Raw genomic sequence first — 21,980 nt, 5'->3', positions numbered from 1 at the left:
AAATTGGATTCTCTTGGTTTTGAACTTGAGCATTCATGAAGTTGCAACATCTTAGAGATTTTCAACCTAGGTTTGTAATCATTCATCTTTTGTAGCATCCAGGTACAATATGCAGTTTCATTTAAATTTGCAATGGATTGTTGTCTTTAACAGTCTATTCGAGTAGCAGAAAAGATTACTCAAAAGGTTGAGGGGCAACTATCAAAATCTCAGAAGGAATTTCTTCTGCGTCAGCAGGTTGGTTTTTATCTCACCTCATTTTTTTTGAAGAGTCTTTTTCTTTTTAGATATTTAAGATAAACAGTTTATAGATCTGAATTGAATACAAAACATGTAAGTTCTTCCTAGTTCCTGTTTTATAGTTTAACTATAGTTTTCTAATATTTCTTTATACGTACATGGCACACAAGTTTGGCACAAAAAATCTTGGATGAGTGCTACTTAATTATTTATTTAATCAAAAAATACTTTTATGTATTGGCTTCTGATGATGTCTCATTCAGAGTTGCCAGTCAAGGAAGTAGGAGTGGGAAGCGAGACACTTCTAAAATTTTATGAAGCGGGAAGCGCATGACGACTTAGAAGTGAATGGGGAATCGTCTTGGAAGCAAGAAGGAAAGCGAACCAGGATTCGAAGGGGAAACAAAGAAGGAAGCGACTTAGGATTCGCGTGGGAAGCAAATAGGAATCAAAAGAGAAGTAAAGATGTAATTATATTTTTTCTAATTTACCAAAATATAAGATTTATGTGATCATTGAAAAAATAAAACATGAGTATCTAAAAACTGAACCATATATGCAAAGTGAAACCATTTAACAAATGCATTTGTTGTAATCATTTAATAAATAATATATCAAGTAAAATTCATAATTCATATTTACGTTGCAACCATTTAACAAATGCATCATGTTGCATGCATTTAATAAATAATACATCAAAAAGATCCATAATTCATATTCATGTTGCAACTATTTAGCAAATACATCTTGTTGCAACTTGCAAGCATTTAATAAATAATACATAAAAAAATCATAATTCATATTACTCTTGCAACCATTTAACAAATGCATGCAAGCATTTAATAAATAATATATTAAGAAAACAAATAAAATTGATTAAGAAACGTACCTTTTTCAAGAAATAAATCGAATGACTTGCTATTTGATGTTGTGATCTCTGCAATACAGAAAATGAGAAATCAATAAACTAAAAGAGTTTCTAAGTTGGACTACTCCAACTACATAATCAATTTTTAAGTGCACAAAAGAAATTACACATTTAAACACTAAAAAGTAAAAACATAATTTAATTTCAAGCATTTCAAAGTTTAAAGTATAAACTTTAAAATTAATGTAATCTATTATTTCACTTCATCATGCAAACTTTAAAACAAAAGTACATAATACCAAAATCAAACCAACAAAATATTACAAGTCCATGACAAAAAGGTCACCCCAAACGGCCAAAGCAACATAAGAGTTTCTAAGTTGGACTACTCCAACAATATAATCAAAAGAATAATCAGGAATTCAAGAGTTTATTTCATTGTTAGCAATGAATAATATGTCATCTTTCTCTTCCCCTTCAGGTAAGCAATAGATCTAGAAGAACTTCCGGCATCTCTACTGTTAAAATATATGTATATACCCATTGATATATGTATATTCATAAATATACATATATCAGGGGCATTATGGTCATTTTGTGTAAAGTATTTTTTAGCACAGTCCATTAGGGTCTGAAAGGTCCTTTTTATTTTTTTATTTGCGTTTTTTTTAATGTGTAATACATTGTAGCCGTTGGGGGCAGTCATTCCAACTACTCGTTGGATTGCCCCCAACGGTCATAAAAATGACCATTGGAGGTGCTTAAGTGAGGATCTATAAATTAGAGCCTCACTCCCTCTTGTATTTGTATGCTTTCTAGAGCTTTTTGTGAGAAATACTATTACTCTTTTATTCTTATAGGCTTTGTGCCTCTTGTTCTATTGTGAAAGTGATATTTTTTCTCTTTTGTGAGATTGTTGTTGGTCCATTGGAGACCATTTTATATTTGTGCACTTGTGTAGCCTCTCATTGGCATTTTAATTGTGCACTATCGTTTCATTACATGGTATTAGAGTCAGGTTCTTGAAAAAGTAGAAGCTTCCTTAGGATCCTACTTGTGGTGGTGCTCACTCGTGGTCATCTTCCAACTCTTCAACTAAAAAATTTGTGTAACCATTATGGGAGAAAGAGATTTCGCCTGTCATCTCCTACAAGTTCAATGAGAACAATTATTTGATATGGGCGACGACAATGGAGAATCACATCAAGGGGAAAAAGCTATGGGGCTTTGTTAGTGGCACCACTAATGAACCGCAACTCAAATTGACTAGAAGAGAAGGAGATCAAGTCAAAGTTTTGTCTGAAGAAGAAAAGGAAAAAACTTTACAAGAATATCAAAACAAATTAAAAGATTGGAAAGTGAGCAATGCTCAAATTCTCTCATGGTTTATGATTACCATGGAATTCAAAATCGCCATCAACATCATCAAGTTTAAGAAGGCATGCGACAAATAGATCTTTTTAAAGAGTACATTAATCTAAAAAGATATGGTTAGGCTATATTATCTTCAAGACAATGTACGTAATGCAAAACAAGGAGATAAAAGTGTAAGAGACTTTTACGGTATTTTATCTCCTATTTGGGATGAACTAGCCATGTTAGAACCAAAATGGGAAGGTTCGGCTATTGAAATGAGAAGATCTCAAATAGAAAGAGAATCTTTTTTCTTTCCTTTATGGCCTCCGGCCAAAATTTGAGCAAGTTAGGTCCTCTTTGCTTCATAGGACCTCAACTCCTTCTATAAGTGAGGCTCTTGCTCAAATTTGTCAAGATAAAACAAGACTTGGAATGCACTAGTCTAATGATGAGGTCCTTGCTATGGCAAGACCCGAAAACTTTGTAAAAATATATAAACCACCTTACTTTAAGAGAAAATTCAATGGGGAAGGACATATTTGAGGAGGATACAACAACAACAACAACTACGCCTTATCCCAAAACAATTGGGGTCGACGATATGAACCAAAAAAGAAAATCATTTTGGGTCTTCCACATGAATCCTTCTCCTTCAATCACTTCTATCCAATGCCATGTTCTCGGTGAGGTTCAAAGCATTCATATCCTTTCCTATCATCTCCATCCATGTCTTCCTAGGCCTATCCCAACCTCTTTTAACTAATATATTTTCTCATTTCTCCATCCTTCTAACTGGAGCATCATTAGCCCTTCACCGATTATGTCCAAACCATCGTAAATGATTCTCTCTCATCTTATTTTCAATGGGTGCAACGCCTACCTTCTTACGTATCTCCTCGTTCTGAATCTTATCTTTTATTATATTTTCACACATCCATCTAAGCATACGCATCTCAGCTACACTCATTTTTTGAATATGATGTCTCTTGGCAGCCCAACATTCCGTACCATATAGTAAAGTGGGCCTAATAGTCATCCTATAAAACTTTCCCTTCAACCGCAATGGCATTCTACGATCGCACAACACTCCAGTTGCACTTTTCCATTTCATCCACCCAACCTTTATCCTATGATTTACATCTCCATCAATTTCTCCATACTTTTGAATGATAGATCCCAAATATTTGAAACAATCATTCACCGGTATTTCTTGCTCACCAAGCTTCACTACACTCCCATCACTACTTCGTTGCTTACTAAACCGACATTCCATATATTTTGTCTTACTCTTACTCAACTTAAAACCTCTTGCTTCCAATGTCTGTCTCCGTAATTCTAACTTAGCATTAACCCCAACTCTAGACTCATCAATCAAAACAATATCATCAACAAACAACATACACCACGACACATTTTCTTGAATTGATCTCGTAAGCTCATCCATCACTATAGCAAATAGGAAAGGGCTTAAAGCAGATCCTTGATGTAACCCAACCATTATAGGAAAATTGGTTGTCACCCCTCCACAAGTGCAGACATTGGTTACTACTCATTCATACATATCAATCATTTGTCATCATTATAAGAACCCGGGGCATATAAGACCGGATTGTCCCAAATTTAAAAAAGGGGCCGCCTTAAGTGAAGAATCTCAAAAAACCAAGAAAGGGGCCAACTTCAATGATTTGACAATTGCCCAAATAGCGGAGGCCATCTCACAGATTCTTAAAGCCACTCCTTCTACATTTGGCATCGCCATCTCCTCTTCTCCTCCGGGTAAGTCTTTTTGGATTTGGTATTCAGAAGCTTCTTTTCACATGACTCATAATGAGTCTCTATTATCCGATTGCACTAATGTACCAACCGTCGATAGTACTTCTTTAAAAGTCAAAAGTATAGGAAACTTCAACAATATTTTAAAAATCTTTTTTGTTCCAAATGTGAGTGTTATTCCAAAATTAGACTTAAATCTTTTTTCACGAGATAATGGGGAGCATCCACGTGCTTTTGAAAGATATAATCAATCAACAAATATTGGAGAAATTAGAGTTAGAAGATCTGAACGAATACATAGGCCTCCAACTAGATTTGTCTCTTATGAATCTTTTTCTCTAAACTATAGGGCTTGTTTTCTAACTATTCATTCATATCATGAACTATCTAACTATAATGAAGCTAAAAACATAAAAGAGTGGGTTGAAGCTATGAAGATAAAATTAGATGCATTACACAAGGCTCATACCTGGGCAATTCAACCCCTCCCCAAGGAAAAAAAGACTAGGGTTTAGATGGGTTTTTAAAATCAAAACAAAAAATGACAAGTCCCTAGAAAGATATAAAGTAAGATTAGTTGCAAAAGGATACACTCTCAGGAATATGAAATAAATTATGATAAAACATTTGCCTCAATAGCCTGTATGACCACTGTTAGGGTTCTAGTTGCAGTAGCATCTATTAGAAAATGACCTATATATATCAGTTAGACGTTAAAAATGCATTCTTAAATGAAAATTTAAATTAAGAAGTATACATGGATCCTCCTCCTGGTTTGACTATTGAAAATGATATGGTTCTTCGACTTTAAAAGGCTTTATATGGGCTTAAACAAACTTCTAAAGCATGGTATGATCGGTTTAGTAGTACTGTGTTGAAATTTGGTTTTAAATCCTGTTACACTGACACTGCTCTTTTTGTAAGATCTACAGGTACCTCACTTATTATTCTTTTGTATGTTGATGATATGATTATTACTGAGAATGATCAAATGAAAATTAAAGAAATCAAAACTATGCTTAAAAAATCTTTTGATATGACTGACCCTGGTTTTTTGAGATATTTCTTAGGGATTGAAGTGGCCTACTTGCCAAGAAGGTACATTTTGTCGCAAATCAAGTTTGTAGCTGCTATTGTTGCACATTTGGGAATCACTAACATAAAGTATGTTGATACTCCTGAAGTGATAAATGCAAAAAATGAGAGCTGAAGACAGAGTGTTATTAGATGATCCAACTCCTTATAGGCAACTTATTAGATCATTAATGTTTCTATCTATTACCAGGACAAACATTGCGCATGCACTATACAATGTCAGTCAATTTCAACATGCGCCCACATCGGTTCACATGAGTGCAGTATTAAGAATAGTTCGATACATCACAAAAACTATATCTAAAGAGCTATTCTTATCATCTTCATCATCTTTAAATCTTCTTGCTTATATTGATTCTGATTGGAGAGGAGATCTCAATAACTGTCACTCAACTACTGATTTTTGTGTGTTTTTAGGTGATTCTTTCATATCTTGGCGATACAAAAAACAACAAAAAGTGTCCTTATCTTCTACGAAAGCTTAATACAGGGCGATGGCTACAACAACCACCGAGATCATGTGGATGAGAGCACTACTTTTAGATATGGGCGTTGATGTTTCAGAACCTTCAAAACTATGCTGCGATAACAAAAATGTCATATATATAGCCAACAAACATACATTTCATGAGTGAACAAAACATATTGAGATAGATTGTCACTACGTTCGCGAAAAGTATTTGAAGGGGATGATTACTTTGCCTTATGATCAGTTCAAGTTTCAGATTGCAGATTTTTTCACCAAAGCTTTTCCTCTACCAAGATTCTTGTATCTTCTTAGCAAACTTTCGGTGATTTCACTGTAAGTTTGAAAGAGTGTTAAAATATATGTATATACCCACTGATATACATATATTTATAAATATGTGTATCAGGGGTATTATGATCATTTCATATAAAGTATTTTTAGCACAATCCATTAGGGACTGAAAGTTTTTCTTTTTTTTGAATGTGTAATACATTGTAGCCGTTGGGGGCACTCTGTTCAACTAGTCGTTGGACTGCCCCCTTCATGCTTAAGTGAGGCTCTATAATAGAGCCTCACTCCTCTTGTATATTTATGCTTTTTACAGCTTTTTGTGAGAAATACTATTACTCTTTTATTCTTATAGGCTTTGTGCCTCTTGTTCTATCGAGAAAGTGATATTTTTTTACTCTTTTGTGAGATTGTTGTTGGTCCACTAGAGACCATTTTATATTTGTGCACTTGTGTAGCCTCTCATTGGCATTGTAATTGGGCACTATCGTTTCATTACATCTATATCCTTCATGCCTTCCACGCCCTTCACGCTCTCTGTTGCTTCCTTCATTTCTTATAATGAATATGTTAAAAACTTAAAATGTTCAAAAACCTTAATTTTAAATATAAAAAATACATATATACAAGAAAGTTAAAATGAAAAAAATACAAGATGCATAACACATACCTTGCCTAGATCTTCTGCTAAAGAAACGATCAATCCGGGGGAAACTGATGGTTGCTCTTATATATTACTAGTTCTTTTAGTTCGGTTGGATTGATATGTATTCTCTTCAACCTCATTTGTACTTATGATTATCGAAGGCAAATGAGCTATTGGATGTGCATCTTTGATTTTGGATTTCGTAGTGCTTGATTATTGTGCACTATCATCCAAATCTCTCCAGCGCATGTTCTCTAATCTCAATGTATTTTTCTACTACAATAGAAAGTTCTAGATTGATATCCCATTTCGACTGTCATTTGTAGCGATTGTTGCACCTTTTTATAACAATAATACAAAATATTTTATAAACTATCAAAACAAAAGTACAAAACACTTTAATTATACATGTCAATCAATCGAAGATTCAAATGAATATAGCTATAGGTGCTCTACACTCTTTTTAAAGAATATGTGCTGATAGGTTGAGATAGGACCTATCAACTCGGGAGTATCACCACCATAAAAGCACTACCAATTAAGGACCATCATTATAGGATTCAGTGCATCTATTTTTGTTGGATTTTGGCTAAATCTTTCACTTCTTGATGCAAAAACCATAAGTTGTGACCTATAAATTAAAAAGAAATTTTCATTTCTAGCATATATAACTTAAAGCGCGTGCATTGCGCCATCTAAAATATCATTGTCTGTTTCTGCAGAAAAGAAAAAGATTGTTTAGTTATAACAAGAAAATGCAAATGAAAGAATAAAATAATTAAATCTTTAAAGTTTAAAACTTTAAACTTTATTAAATAGATAGAATAAAAATTTTACCGAGAGAAATTCGTTTGACTCCTCCTAGCACTGGGATCTTGGGATACTCTGACTCATAATATTTTGGAGTAAGCATGTGGGCTAGACTATAGAGGGGCACATTTATTCTATTCTATCTATTTGAGATTATCTATGAATCTTTTCATACAAATCTAGTTGTCCTTTAAGATTGTCTTTGATCTCCCCTAACATATTATCCATGCCTTCGTACACTTCACCAATTATAGATTCTTCCTGATCACAGAAATTGATCATCTTGTAGATGAGTTGTGTTTAATAATGCTAAACGAACATAATTTTAGTATTCTTTATCAATTTTTTTGTCGTAATAGCCCTCATTTTCATAGTTTCATTAGTGATTGCTTCCACTAACTCCATCTATTAGATATGTCTGTAAGCCTCAAACTTTTCTTTACATCAGGTAAGCACTTCAAAGTAGTATAATGTGAAGCAAATCTTGTTTTTACCATCTTTATTAGTTCCATTTTTTCATTACTTTTAAAAATTACTAATGCTTTTGAATGATTGGTGATATATTTCACAATTTCTTTACTTTGCAAATATGTTTATCCCAACCAATAAAACCCACGTGCAAAATCTTTGAAGATCAAATTAACGGTGCACAATACAAGATGACAAAAAAATATACTTGTACGTTTGCCTCAATTATTTACCAGCTAACTTGCAATTTGTTATATTGTATGAAATCACTTGCACTACATTAGAAGGCCACGTCATTTTAAATACAGTTTTCAAAAACTTGGTAATATTTGCAGTCGACTGTTGCATATCATAAAAGTCGCTCGCATATAAAAACATCGACCCAAAATAATTGATGCAAGTATATTTATGATGCACTTGTTCTTTATATTTGTCCAATCATATGCGACAATGAAAATTTCAAACTCAAACTTTTATCGAAATTCACTTAAGCCCAATGCATAGCCCGAAGCAGGAGTAAGACTCTTTGTAAACACACTTCTTCTCATTGGCAAGCAACGTTGTTCGGACTTTTCATATGATGGAGGCTTATATGCAGGCACTTTACTAACTGCCGTTATCATCTCTTCCCGATACAGTGATCGGGGCACATTGAAAGGTATGCCGTTTGCACATAGAACCTAATAATTTTATGATCTACGTCTCTTTCTACCTTTTTAAAGGTATCACGAATGTCAATTGTGCTTCAACTTTCACTAGAGGCAAAAGAAGATGTAATAGTCATACTAAGCTTCAGTTTTTCAATTGTTGATCTTTTCAACTCAAATATGCCTGATAAAACTTTCATTCATCGAACTTGCCTCTTAATTTTTCTTGCCAACTCTTTGTTTTTTGCAACTATAAAACAAAAGGCAATCCCAATACTCTTTCTCTTTGGAGATCCTAGTAGATGTACAAAAACTTGAGTATATGACCCATGATAAATATCTTTGCAATGCGTGCAAATAAAAACATGAGTTTCACCTTGCTTTCCTTGCCCACTCTTCTTTTGTTTACATACATGGCGCCATAGCATTGTTGTTCTATTCATGCTAGGTGGTTCTGGGTCATCTTCATCATAACACCCATCTAAGTCATACTCTTCTTCATCTTCCTCATCGGAACAATTTTCTTCTTATTCTTCTTCAAACTCATATGAACAATCAGACTCCTTATCATTTCTATCGTTTTCATTCCCAAGACCACTAGCATATTCATGCTCCAAATTAAGAAAGGAATTGTCATCATCACTATAATTATCGAGATCACAATTTGTGATAGTCATTAGTGAAGCAAATAACATGAAAATATACCTGCATCACAAAAGTACATGCATCGGTCTGAAGAGTCTATATAACAGAGCAAAATAAGATGCTAAATGGCATGCCTTTGTACGCATCTAAGAGACAACCTTCAAAATGGTACCATTCCACTATTTGTGGCATTACCATTACCATTACTGAACAGTTTGTACATAGAATCATGCCAAAATAAATGTACGTAAACAAGCCAAGATTTTAACATGCATGCCTGCATTCTACAGATCACGACCACGATCACGATTTTAACGTGCTATAAATAGTCAAGACACTAGAGTTATAGCACTTACAGTTTTGTACTGTAATCATGATTTACAAAACCTCTATTAAAGCTCAACAACATTCAATTGGAATGTAAAATGTAAAAGCATGGGTTTATGTGCAATAATCCAAATGCTAAGCAACTTTTTATAAAATACACTTAGCCAAGATAACAAATAAATTCAAAGAACATTTCTTATTTATAAGATAAAGTTTTCTAAGAAATAATTCACAAGTTTGGTTGTAACTTGCAACAATCATCCTCGATATGGCACAAAAAGCAAACGAGGATCACAAGGAAAAAGAAAACAATACTAGTAACGTCAGGTCTTAAATTTTGGATTTTTTCATAATATCTAAAAGCAAACAAAAAATTTGCTGCTAATAAAAACACACAATTTTCATCAACCGAGTTACATTAATTTTGATTTTTAATTAAAAAGGAAGCAATATCAGAGATGAGAAATCTGGAACTAAAAAAATCATATTTAAGAAAAATATAAAGAGAGTGAGAGACAAATGAGAGACAGACAAAGAGTGAAAGAGCGTGCGAGACTGAGAGCGAGAGAGGAAGAGAGACAGAGTGCGTGTGAGAAAAGAGAACGAGAGAGCGAGAGAGAGAGAGACAAATGGGAGGTAGAGTGAGATAACTTGAGGGACAAAACGCGAGAGAGGAAGAGGAAAGACTCGAGAGAGCGTTAGAGAAAAAGAGAGCGAGCGAGAGAGAGGCGTACCTTGCGATTCTACCCATGGTGCCTCACTGTCGTCGGAGGTTGCCTGAAAGAAGGATATAGGTTGCCGAAAAATCAAGGGAGCGTGTGAGCGAGAGTTGAATTAGGTTTTGACTTTCCCTTTTATAGGGCCTATTTACTATAATACCCTTTTAAAAAGTGTATTTTAATTTCAGTTCATTTTTTTTGTAAAAAATCAAAACAAGAGGTAAAAAAGGGAAGATTGCTTCCCCAAAATGGGAAGCAAACTTCCCATTTTGGGGAAGTGCGCTTCCCAATTAGAGGGAATCACACATCCCGCTCGCTTCCCCAAATTAAAAGTGTGCTTCTTGTGTCATTTCGGAAGCTCAGCGTTTTGCGCTTTTGAACTGCATTTCAGGGAAGCGTGCTTCCCCATGACAAGTGGCGCTTCCAGTAACCCTGGTCTCATATAGTTTGGTCATGGCCAATCAATTACTTGAAGTTATTTCCATTTCGTTTTACATCTTGACTTCTTAAGATTGTCTTTGATGTGTTTGGAGATTGATGATCTAATTAATTGGAGCATACACAATAGTAATGAAAATGTACCATGAATACAAATAATGTAAAACAAGACTGGTATTAACTTAAACTTGTAGTTTTCCATATAGTGTGAGAATCAGATAAGTACTATCAAAGTCAGAGGAGCTATTTTGAGTTGATGTTTGAAAAATCTGTGTACTTTGTGCATTTGATTGAATATATTATGCAGTTGTGCACCTTGTGGTTGATGCATCTTGAGTCCAGTCTATTCTCCAACATTTCTTCCCAGTAATAGTGTATGAATCTTGAACTTCAGAAACTGCTGAGCTCATATTTGTTCTAGTCAGATGTATTTATGAAAATGTCATTTTGAACTATCCTGTTTGGACAAATGAATTAATTCCTTAGATTGTGAAGCCATAGATATCTACGACCATTTCATGATGTTCTTAGAAACTTGATAAATTAATTTCTAATGAATTAAGTGGGAACATCATGCATTAAAAGAACTTTAGCACTCGTAGAACAGACTTGACCAGATTGAATGTTGCATATTTTTTTTCTTTTGTATGATCCCACATCAATGAACCATGTTCAGATGAGAGCAATAAAGGAAGAGCTTGGTGACAACGATGATGAAGAAGATGATGTGGCTGTCCTGGAGAGAAAGATGCAAACTGCAGGAATGCCATCAAATGTGTGGAAGCATGCCCAAAGAGAGTTAAGGTACATCCAAATACCATTTTTATACAAGATGTGTTGCTTGCAGATGCCATGTAACCTTGCAGACTATCATGGATGTTAACTATCATTATGGTTTGGGTTATTTTAATGTATGATAAGAAAACTACAGCAAATTAAAATTCTTTCGGTTGGAAGTTCTCTTCTGTAGTTCTGGAGCTGACTCTCTTTCTCTCTAGGCGGCTGAGGAAAATGCAACCACAACAACCTGGCTACAGTAGCTCAAGGGTATATCTTGAGCTTCTTGCTGACCTTCCATGGCAGATATCCAGTGAGGAGCGAGAGTTGGATTTGAAAGCTGCCAAGGATCGTCTTGACAGTGATCATTATGGTATAGTGAAAGTTAAACAACGGATTATTGAATATCTGGCTGTTCGAAAGGTTGACCTACTATTTCCCACTTATTTCCTTGTTGAATATCATAAAACACTTCTAACACTTCATGGTTGGAAGTATTTAGTTATTATGATGTCCATTTACCCAATGCCTAATCATGCAGCTGAAGTCAGATGCCAGAGGTCCTGTATTGTGTTTTGTTGGTCCGCCTGGTGTTGGTAAGACATCTTTAGCATCATCGATTGCTGCTGCCTTGGGCAGAAAGTTTGTGAGAATATCCCTTGGAGGTGTGAAAGATGAGGCTGATATTAGGGGCCATCGGAGGACTTACATTGGAAGCATGCCAGGCCGCCTTATCGATGGCTTGAAGGTCAGAATGATCGTTATGTGGCTTTGTATGTTTATCCCTTATTACATATTCCATGTTTGGGCCTTGGCACAGTTTGGGCTGTCCCAAATAGGCCATATTTTTCATCCTTCATTATTCATCACATTTTTTGTCAAATTTCTGCCCACGCTGAGGTTACCCAAAGTGTTATTTGTAGCCTATTTGACGGGCCACACTTGACCAGTGCTGGCATAGACACTGTCTATTTTTTGTCATCTAATTAGCCAAAAGTTGAATTTCTATAAAAAAGAATTTTTATCCACGATTGTTGTTTCTATGATTTCAATCAATTTGTAGGGCTTGTGATAATGCAAATAATGTCATATGCTTACCCATCATGCAGCATGAAAAATCACTCACATTAATTCATGTATATTAAGTTTAGCCATCATACAAACTACCATGTGTAATTCTGAATTTATTAACCTATATATGGTAATGGTAATGGTTGTAAAGTTTGACTATGTTTCTCAACCCAACTGAATTGAGAATCACTGGAATGCCCACACAAACCACATTTTTTTCGGTTTCTGCATAGGTGAGCTAGGCATGGCCTAATCAGTTATAGCAGCTGGCATGTCTTAGTTAGGCTTGAGCCTGGTATCTAGCTTCTTCAAGGCCTAGGTGATGTAAAGAATGTCCTTGGTTTGCCTGGGTGGAGTAGTTGATTAAGCTCTAACCTTTAAATTATGACACAACTGGGATTGAATAGATCTCGTTTTTTATTGGTGTACACTTCCTTTGCTTTATCAAGTTTGTGCATAATCATTTTATGGTTATGTGTGTTAACTGAATTGACTTGGCTTAGCCTCAAGTTGTTTGAGCAGACTGAGTAAGAATGAAGCCCTTGGTCTGAGTTGTAAACACATCAGAGGCTGAACTTGTGCCTGAGACTCAGGCGTATCAGTCAGCAATATGCTTTGACTTTTATGGCCTACCTTATTAGATAGGCTTGAGCTCAACTTTGTGCCTGAGATTTAAGGCACTTCTTGCCCATGTTAACTGGTACAGTGCAATGATTTTTTCTATGGATGTTTTGTTCCAAAAGTAGAAGTCATGTTCTGATTACTGTATTAGAATAGTCATATCATGTTATTATAGGATACGATAACCTTTATTGCTTATGTAGGTTGTATGAAATTTTATACTGCCACACTTTTTCACATATCTATCATTCCTAAAAGGCTTCAGTGCTTCCCTTGTTCCTATATTGAGTAAGATTTGCATGTCAGGCTAGTGTAGAGCATTTGGCTTTGTTAGAATTCTTAGACTAATGTTGGCAGTGGGCCTACCCAGACCTATCTTTCTGGAGGTGGTTTAGGATCGGGGCAAGCTGGTCCTAGATCAAATTGGACCATGGTCAGCCTTACTTGAACAAAACTCAGTGTGATTTTGCCTCAGACTTGGGGATAGGTCTGAGGAGGATCATCAATTATTGCTATGGTATTTTAGGTCCTCAAGTGCTCACTGTTTTAATCATCTGGTCTCATGTTGACATTATGTAGCACATAGCCACATACACTTTTGGCTGCTTTTAATTACACTTGTGAATACTTGTTGGACTGTTTAAGATACAGAACTACCAAATCCTAAGGGGGTTCATATATGTTGAATTTGTAACCTTCATCATGATCATCATTATTGTCTTTGTTGTTTTTATCTATTTTTGGCATTTTGATTCTAGTCTGTCATTTTCCAATCCTTGATGGTTATATGGATCATTTTGAACTTTCACTTTCTCTTGTATGATGTCCTTGTGTTTTGTAATTATTTGGGACTGGAAAAATAAATGAGCTTTCTTTGTATGTATTTTTTGTTGGCCATTTAAATTTTTTTATTAATTTTCATATACTTTAATTGCACATAAATTTGCTTCATTTTTTTTCCTTTGCATTGTATAGCATGTTGAACTTTTAATATGCTGACTGCTTATTCTTGGGTTTAACTCAGTGGTTGTTCCGTTTTTTTTTTTGTACAATATTTGCAGAGAGTAGCAGTAAATAATCCAGTTATGCTGTTGGATGAGATTGACAAGACTGGTTCTGATGTTAGGGGAGATCCTGCTGCAGCTCTGTTGGAAGTTCTTGACCCAGAGCAGAACCAGACTTTCAATGATCAGTATCCTTTTTTCAGATTGTGATGTCATTGGGTGATCTGAGAATGTATTTCAATAACCTTTTTGGTATTGACATTTCAAAGGTCATAAACCTTTTTGCCATAGTCACAACTTCACTAGATATTAGAATTTGTCATTGTCTGACATCGAACTTCTATAACTTGCTAACTCACCCAGCCATTAGTTCATGTAGTATATTCTCCTGTGCACTTGGTTGAAGGTTGTTCTTGGTCTTGCTGTTTGTTGCATGTTCCATTGTTTCCAACCATAATCGTTATGGTCTAGCTACAGTATTTTATGAATTTATTGATGCTTTAGAATCTGTGGTGGTTCCTTGATCCTACTTTTACCAGCTACTTGAATGTTCCATTCGACCTTTCAAAGGTGATCTTTATTGCAACTGCCAATAGGGTACAGCCTATACCTCCCCCACTCTTGGATCGGATGGAGGTTATTGAACTGCCTGGATATACACAAGAAGAAAAGCTAAAGATAGCCATTCGGCACTTAATTCCACGTGTTATGGATAACCATGGGTTGAACTCTCAAGTCCTTCAGATACCTGAGGTATTAGTTATTATTAATGTGGTTATTTTTTAAATATTCACGTAACAATGTTATATTCATATGGCAGAACTTGAACCTTTTTTTTCTTATCTGTTTAAAAGCTCATCCACGAAGCCTGCAATAGTGTGGAAAGTTGATCACTTGTTTTTAAGTGCGAATGTTGTAAATTATTGAATGAGAATAAAATTATACTTGCCCAGAAGGGCTCTGCTTATCTGGTAGGAGCTACTTGTGAATGTCACCAATTTGACAGGACGTCACAAGTTCGAAACCCACGGGTGGCATCCCTTGCTGCAAGGTTGAAGCTGGGTGTACTCCCTGGTGGGCGGGGGGACGTCAAGGGTTTTACCAACTGGAGGCTAGCCAATGTGGTCGGTGATTGGGGTTTTTTCCCTTGGACTATAAAAAAAAAATTATACTTGCTAATATAGTACCATAAACCAACTGCTTTTCAGGGTTTTCTTTTCTCTTGGGCTGCAACTTGGAATTTTAGATTTTCGGAAATTCTACTGTCATGCTGATTAGCAGTTCATCCTTTTTCTATATTTTGAGGTTCCTGGCCTGCATAAATGACCAAACAATGTTAAAAAAAAATTTATTTTTAACGATGCTTATTTCATTGACAATATATCAATTACTTTCTTGACTCCATTAAGTGATATATGTGCTTATAATGCTTGCTTTGCTCATGGTTTGGATAATGTCTTGTTCTTCAGGATATGGTCAGGCTTATTATTGAGAGATATACACGAGAAGCTGGTGTTAGAGGCCTTGAGAGAAACTTGGCTGCCCTGGCTCGTGCAGCTGCTGTCAGAGTAGCTGAGCAGGACTTTTCTATTCCAGTTGGCAATGAAGTTCACCCAATTACATCATCCTTGCTTGAAGGAACCAGACTTACGGAGGGTGCAGAAGTAGAATTGGAAGTCATGCCCATGGGGGTAAAAGGTCATGATATATCAAATAGTCTTAGGGGTTCACCCGTAATGATCATAGATGAGCCAATGCTTGAAAAAGTGCTGGGGGTAATTCTTTATTCCTACAGAATCGTTATCTAGATGTTTCTGTGCATGCTTGTTTCAACTAATAAATTTAGTCTCTCATGCTCTTCTTCTGTGGAGACGTGACTGTCATTCACTAATGCCATATTGTGACATTACTTGTACAGCCTCCTAGGTTTGATGGTAGAGAAGCTGCAGAACGTGTGTCAACTCCAGGAGTAGCTGTTGGACTTGTTTGGACCGCATTTGGTGGTGAAGTTCAGTTTGTTGAGGCTACGGCAACAGTAGGAAAGGGTGACTTGCACTTAACTGGGCAACTTGGTGACATTATCAAGGAATCAGCACAGATAGCATTAACATGGGTATCTACTTCTTTACTTTCTCTGTTTCAGTCATGTTTTACATCGATATGATTGGCATTTTCTCTTTTATCATTAATGTTCTAAAAGATGCTTTTCAATCAGAGACATCTTTTTATTGTATGACAAACTTCTTGCTTCCTTTCTGCTTCATCTTCATCTTCATCTTCATCCTTACTCAGTGTACAATGATCTACTGGTGATGTCCTTCGATCGTGGAATTTGTAAGGGAAGCAATAAAGGAGAGATGAAGGAACGGGTATAAATAGAGAGTTAAGTCAAATAGGAACCAGCGTGGAAAAGAATAGGGAGCAATGAGCCTGATGGAAGTGAATATGCCTTGTTATGACTGCAAATAATATATAATAATAGAAAGAAAATGAAAAACAAGGTGGAAGTGAGCGGGAAACAAATGAGAATGAAATGAGAAGTGAAAAGTATTCAAGCTGCAACAAGAAGAAATATGAGGAAGGTGTTAGCCATTAGGGTTTCATCTTATTTCTCAAGTGTATATACAAGTTACATTGTTAACCCTTCTTATGACTCACAAGACTCATTAGTGGATGAAAATACCCTTATAAAAGATTACATAAGAACAGAAACAACAAAAGGTAGAAAGATGAAAATACCCTTATGTAAAATAAAAATGACAAAAATGCTCTTACATTAATATACATAGTATAACAGTATATACTAAATTTGCACTCTCCTCAAACGGGAGAAGATGAAAGAGAAATCATTGTGAGTTTGGAGATGGAGACACAAAATTGTGAAATAGGCTCTCTGTGAATATGTTTGCAATCTGATGTACAGATCTCGCATAAGAAAGAAATAGCATCTAAATATGTCTGCTAAATAAAATGACAATCTATCTCAATAATGTTCAGTACACTCATGGGTTAGGATTTTTGGTGATACTCTAATTATCACAATGAAAAAGAATACTCTGTAGTCGTAGGATGGAACTAAATGTGTTATGGAATAAGAAAATAGCCCACACACCTCACAAGAGGCACAAATACAAGCCACTATGGGCACAAGCACAAGAGCCACTGAGGGCCAAAAAAAGCGCACAAACACTCTTAAAAAATATTATTTTATTAATAATTCAAATGCACAAAGAATGCATTAAAATGTACAAGGGACTTGGTCCCATTTATACACAAAAGAGGGAGAAAAGCTAGCTGTCAGAGCATCCTAATGGCTAGAATAACTAGCCGTTGGGTAGCTCTAACGGCTAGTTGGCTGACCCAACTAAAAGACAAAAATGCTCTATAAAAATACAAAAAAAAAATCTAAATACATTCTACTATATATACCTAATACATATATGTGTACATATACATATTGTATATATAGGTACACCTTAACAAAATGTAACATGAGACTTGTGATACCACCAGCCATAACATTGCCAAACTGGCACTGTGATATGATGATATTACAAAACTGCCAATGCATGCTTCTCCAACACATATCATAGATGTGTTTCAACTTTCATCACTTCTCTTGGGCATGCTAAGGTTAGAAGAGGTATTCCAACATGGGTGTACTGGTGTGAGATGCTTATATTCTCATAAGATAACAGGTATCGTTTATTAGTGAATTAACAAGTGAAACTGCCATAACAAAAACTCTTTTCAGAAAAAATGCTTTTATCTGCCAGAAGTATGGATGATCAAGGGTAAATGAAATGATGCATCATGGTTAATGCTATTTAATCATAATTAATCTTCAACCAGGCCTTAATTTTTATTCTGTTTGTAACATGGTTCACTTGATGGAATACTTGAATGGTGGTACGGTGTCGACTATCATGTATAGTTTAGAGCACTTGTGCCTAATCAAGACTTCTGAGTTCTTATTCACTTTGAAAGAGCTCAATTAATTCGGTAATTAATTTATCATGCAGTGTGGTTGACATCTAACTGTTGTTTGTGCATTATCATAGTCATTCCAGTTAATAGATTTTTTTTCAACATAGTTTCAATTAGGTGATCCTCCTCCTGCATTTACTTTGAATGCTTACAATTAATTGCCTATTCAGATTTTTACCCTTTTCCGTTTGTCTCTTCATTTGTAGGTCAGGGCAAGGGCAGCAGATCTTACATTTGCAGCAGCATCTGAAATCAACTTGTTAGAGGGGAAAGACATTCATATCCATTTTCCTGCTGGTGCTGTTCCTAAAGATGGGCCATCAGCAGGGGTTACTTTGGTGACATTATTAGTTTCTCTTTTTAGTCAGAAGAAAGTCCGGGCTGATACTGCAATGACCGGTGAAGTGACCCTTAGGGGTCTAGTGTTGCCTGTTGGTGGCGTGAAGGATAAGGTGTATTTCTTTTCCTTAGCTGTCAAAGCAGTATGACTTTATAACAGTTTCCATTGCATTGCCTCAAATATTGTATAGGAAATAGTTTGTGGAGCCTAGTATATATGCAGTCAACGTGGTGGTTGCATTTACTAATTATTGTATCATAGTCTGCTGTATTATTTGCATGTTTGAAAAGGTGTGAATATTCAGGCTAAAGTGCTGCTAATAGTCTGTGTTTCATGTCTGTGTGTGTGCACGCTTTTCTTTGGTACTATTGATAGACCATATTATATAATAGAAAGTCAAGGTTCCTGGTATTGTTTGCTCAATCAGATATTGTATGTGTTTTCCATAGTTTGTGTTCCAAGTAGGGATGCACACAAGCCGAGCTTAGGCTGGCTCAGCTTGGCTCGAATAAAAAAACTAGATGTTCAAGCTCGGCTCAAGCTCGATCCTGTCACCTGGGTATGGGTACGGGTATAGAGGGTATGACATGGTAATTCCAAAAAATATGGGTACGGGGACATGGCTAAATATATACTAAAAAATATATATTATATATCTAAAATATATCTTATATATCTAAAATATATATTATATATTGGAAATATATACTATAATATAGGACACGGCATTTGCTGTGTCCGGGTACCTGTACCCGTCCGTGTCGACACAGGTACGGCACCCTAAGTGCTATGTCCCGGTTACATAGGCTCGAGCCAAACTTGAACAGATTTTGTCCAAACTCGGCTCGAGTCGAACTCGATCTTGGCTCGGCTCAAGCCAAGCATTTTTTATTTAATTTTCTTTTAACCACAATGAAAAACAATGAGATTCAAACTACCTACCTCCTTCGTGGAAGGCCAACATCTTACCCATCTGAGCAAGGCTGCTTGCTGTGTCAAATTTGCAAACATAAAATATACATATACTCCATATAGGCATATACTCTATTCTGTGCATTATGTAACTACATGAACCGAGCTTAATCGGGCTAATCGAGCTCAACCGAGCTTGATTGCCTGATCAAACTCAGCTCATTATGTGTACCGAGCTTGAGTTTGTGTTCAATCTTGGCTCGTTTATCTACCCAAACAAGTTCAACCCGAGCTTAAACGAGTCTAGCTCGAGCCAAGCCCCAGCTGGCTTGGCTCGAAGTGCTTCCCTAGTTCTAAGAAATATGGTCTGAATCTAATTGTTTTGATGTAAAGATTCATTCTTTTTAATTGTGAAATTTGGTGCATTGTGGGTTACAATTCTTTAAAAACCTGTGCAAACATCAAAATCTCCTAATTTGATATGTTCTCTACTAAAAAGGTTATGAAAATTAAATCTGTGCAGTCAGACCCACAACATTCAGTTTATAGTAGAAAATTAATGGGGCTGCTAGATAGTTTAGTGCTACAAAAATAAGCCATACACACAAATATTCATTTCTTTATTATAAAAAAGTGTTGTAACTTTGTTTTATTTCAATTTGTAGATTCTGGCAGCTCATCGATATGGTATCAAAAGAGTTATTCTGCCAGAAAGGAACGTCAAAGACTTGGTTGAAGTGCCATCAGCTGTTCTTGCTTGCATGGAGGTATACTTCTTTTTGCCTTAATTGTATAGAGAAGTTTGGAGCCCATTCTTTTGTGTCTAGAATCACTTTTAGTGTTTGGTAGTTTTCTACACCATTTTATAATCTTAGGTTTAGATAATTGCCAAGATACAAATCCCATAAAATATAGAGCACAGGGAGTTTTATCTCCAAATATTCTGTGTTCATGTTCATGCTTTGTTAATATAGCCCCTGTAAGCCTTGTTGCAATGAAAGGAAAAAGTATAAAACTGGAAGAGGTAAGAAATGGAGAATTTTGGCATATCTACCTTTTCGAGGAGAAACTAATCTTTCAGCTTTTGTCATAATCCTGCATATGTTGCGATCCCTTGCAAAGTTTTTCTTAAAGAGGGAAAATTCATTTTTTGAAGAGTGATCTACCTTGCAAAGTTATCTACACCAATCTCTAAGGTATGCCATTTTTAATAATAAAAATGAAATCTCTAAAATGATGATTTTTGAGGATAATTTCACAATATTATGATGATATTTTCTTCCAAAATTCATTTTCAGACATTTTTAATTGTTATGATAATATCTAAACTTGTCCCATTTATGTAGTTGACCTTAAGAGGTTAACCCTCAAGTCACTTGACAAAATCTCTCTCTCTCTGTATATATATATCTATATATCTATATATATATATATTGTTGATGATTGGTGTCTTGGCCTAATACACCTCATGCCTTTAAGAATTATTGTGGGCCGAGAACTGGGATTGAGCTACTTCTGAAGTCGAACTTGCCTACACATTGTATCAATTATGGTCAAAATTCTGCAGCTTTGCTTCCGTTTCCTTTTATATTTGACAATGTTCTATGATAAATAGGTGTTACTGGCCAAGCGGATGGAAGATGTGCTTGATCAAGCTTTTGAAGGTGGATATCCATGGAGACATCGCTCCAAATTTTGAAGACGTGGGTACTGATTGTGACTGCATTCAAGATTGTGACGATATCGGTACCCAGAGACATTCAGCACCTGAAGATGATGTTGGTAGCAGCATTCAAAGTTGTGAAGAGAATGTATTGCCACATAGGTGCAGGTGGTGCCCTCCCCAACTTCTCTCTGTTTAATATATGGTAGGAAAATGCTGTCTGCTTGGGGTCTCTGTATACCCCAGTTACTGTTCTGCAACAGTCCGTATCATCAGTGTATCCACTATGCTTCCTTTTCACAAGGGTGATGGTTATGATCTTGGTTCGATACTTGGCTCCGTGCGGCAAAAATCGTTGAACTATGGACTGTTTTTCCTTCATAAGGTGATTTTATGATCTTGGTAATCCTTGGTCTAATGTATTTTATGAACAGGGTGCTGACCTATTCTCCACTTAAGTTGGCGTCTTATTCTTATAGAGAAAGTTGTATATAGAAACTAGAGGCATGTAATGCAAGTATCAAGTTGTCAAGCTTCTTTTCAATCTTATACTGATAGTATGCAAGATGGAACTCAATTGTGTGCACAGCCATTATACCACCTGGCCCTGAAGGACAGATTCTTAGGACCCCCAAACAAGGGATCTTGGGTTCACACCCTAAACTTTTTTGGCTAAGCCAAGGGAAAACCTGGTTCTCATTGGGTACGACCGGGATGGGTGTGAACCCAGCGAGCCCTAGTGCAGGTGTCCACCAATAAAACCCCTGCACTCCACAGCAGTACTCACAGCTTTCATCTTGCAGCGAATGACACATC

General features: G+C 35.8%; 1 protein-coding gene across 1 annotated transcript in view; it reads left to right on the top strand.

Annotated features, from left to right (window-relative positions):
• The window catches only part of LOC149822568 (lon protease homolog 2, peroxisomal-like), a 29,790-nt gene extending 8,094 nt beyond the window's left edge, over window positions 1-21,696 (top strand). Inside the window, exons 7-17 of the mRNA XM_089981653.1 lie at window positions 154-237; window positions 11,466-11,593; window positions 11,788-11,989; window positions 12,108-12,314; window positions 14,320-14,450; window positions 14,802-15,015; window positions 15,732-16,037; window positions 16,181-16,375; window positions 18,456-18,701; window positions 20,167-20,268; window positions 21,117-21,696. Of these exons, the coding sequence (XP_089837779.1) occupies window positions 154-237; window positions 11,466-11,593; window positions 11,788-11,989; window positions 12,108-12,314; window positions 14,320-14,450; window positions 14,802-15,015; window positions 15,732-16,037; window positions 16,181-16,375; window positions 18,456-18,701; window positions 20,167-20,268; window positions 21,117-21,200 (1,899 nt within the window). The 3' untranslated portion in view covers window positions 21,201-21,696. The remainder of the gene's footprint in view (window positions 1-153; window positions 238-11,465; window positions 11,594-11,787; window positions 11,990-12,107; window positions 12,315-14,319; window positions 14,451-14,801; window positions 15,016-15,731; window positions 16,038-16,180; window positions 16,376-18,455; window positions 18,702-20,166; window positions 20,269-21,116) is intronic.
• The last annotated feature ends 284 nt before the right edge of the window (window positions 21,697-21,980 follow it).

The sequence above is a fragment of the Nuphar pumila genome, chromosome 11, assembly GCF_984573655.1.
Source record: "Nuphar pumila chromosome 11, dmNupPumi1.hap1.1, whole genome shotgun sequence".
Taxonomy (NCBI): domain Eukaryota; kingdom Viridiplantae; phylum Streptophyta; class Magnoliopsida; order Nymphaeales; family Nymphaeaceae; genus Nuphar; species Nuphar pumila.
This window is presented reverse-complemented; position numbering and strand designations above follow the sequence as displayed.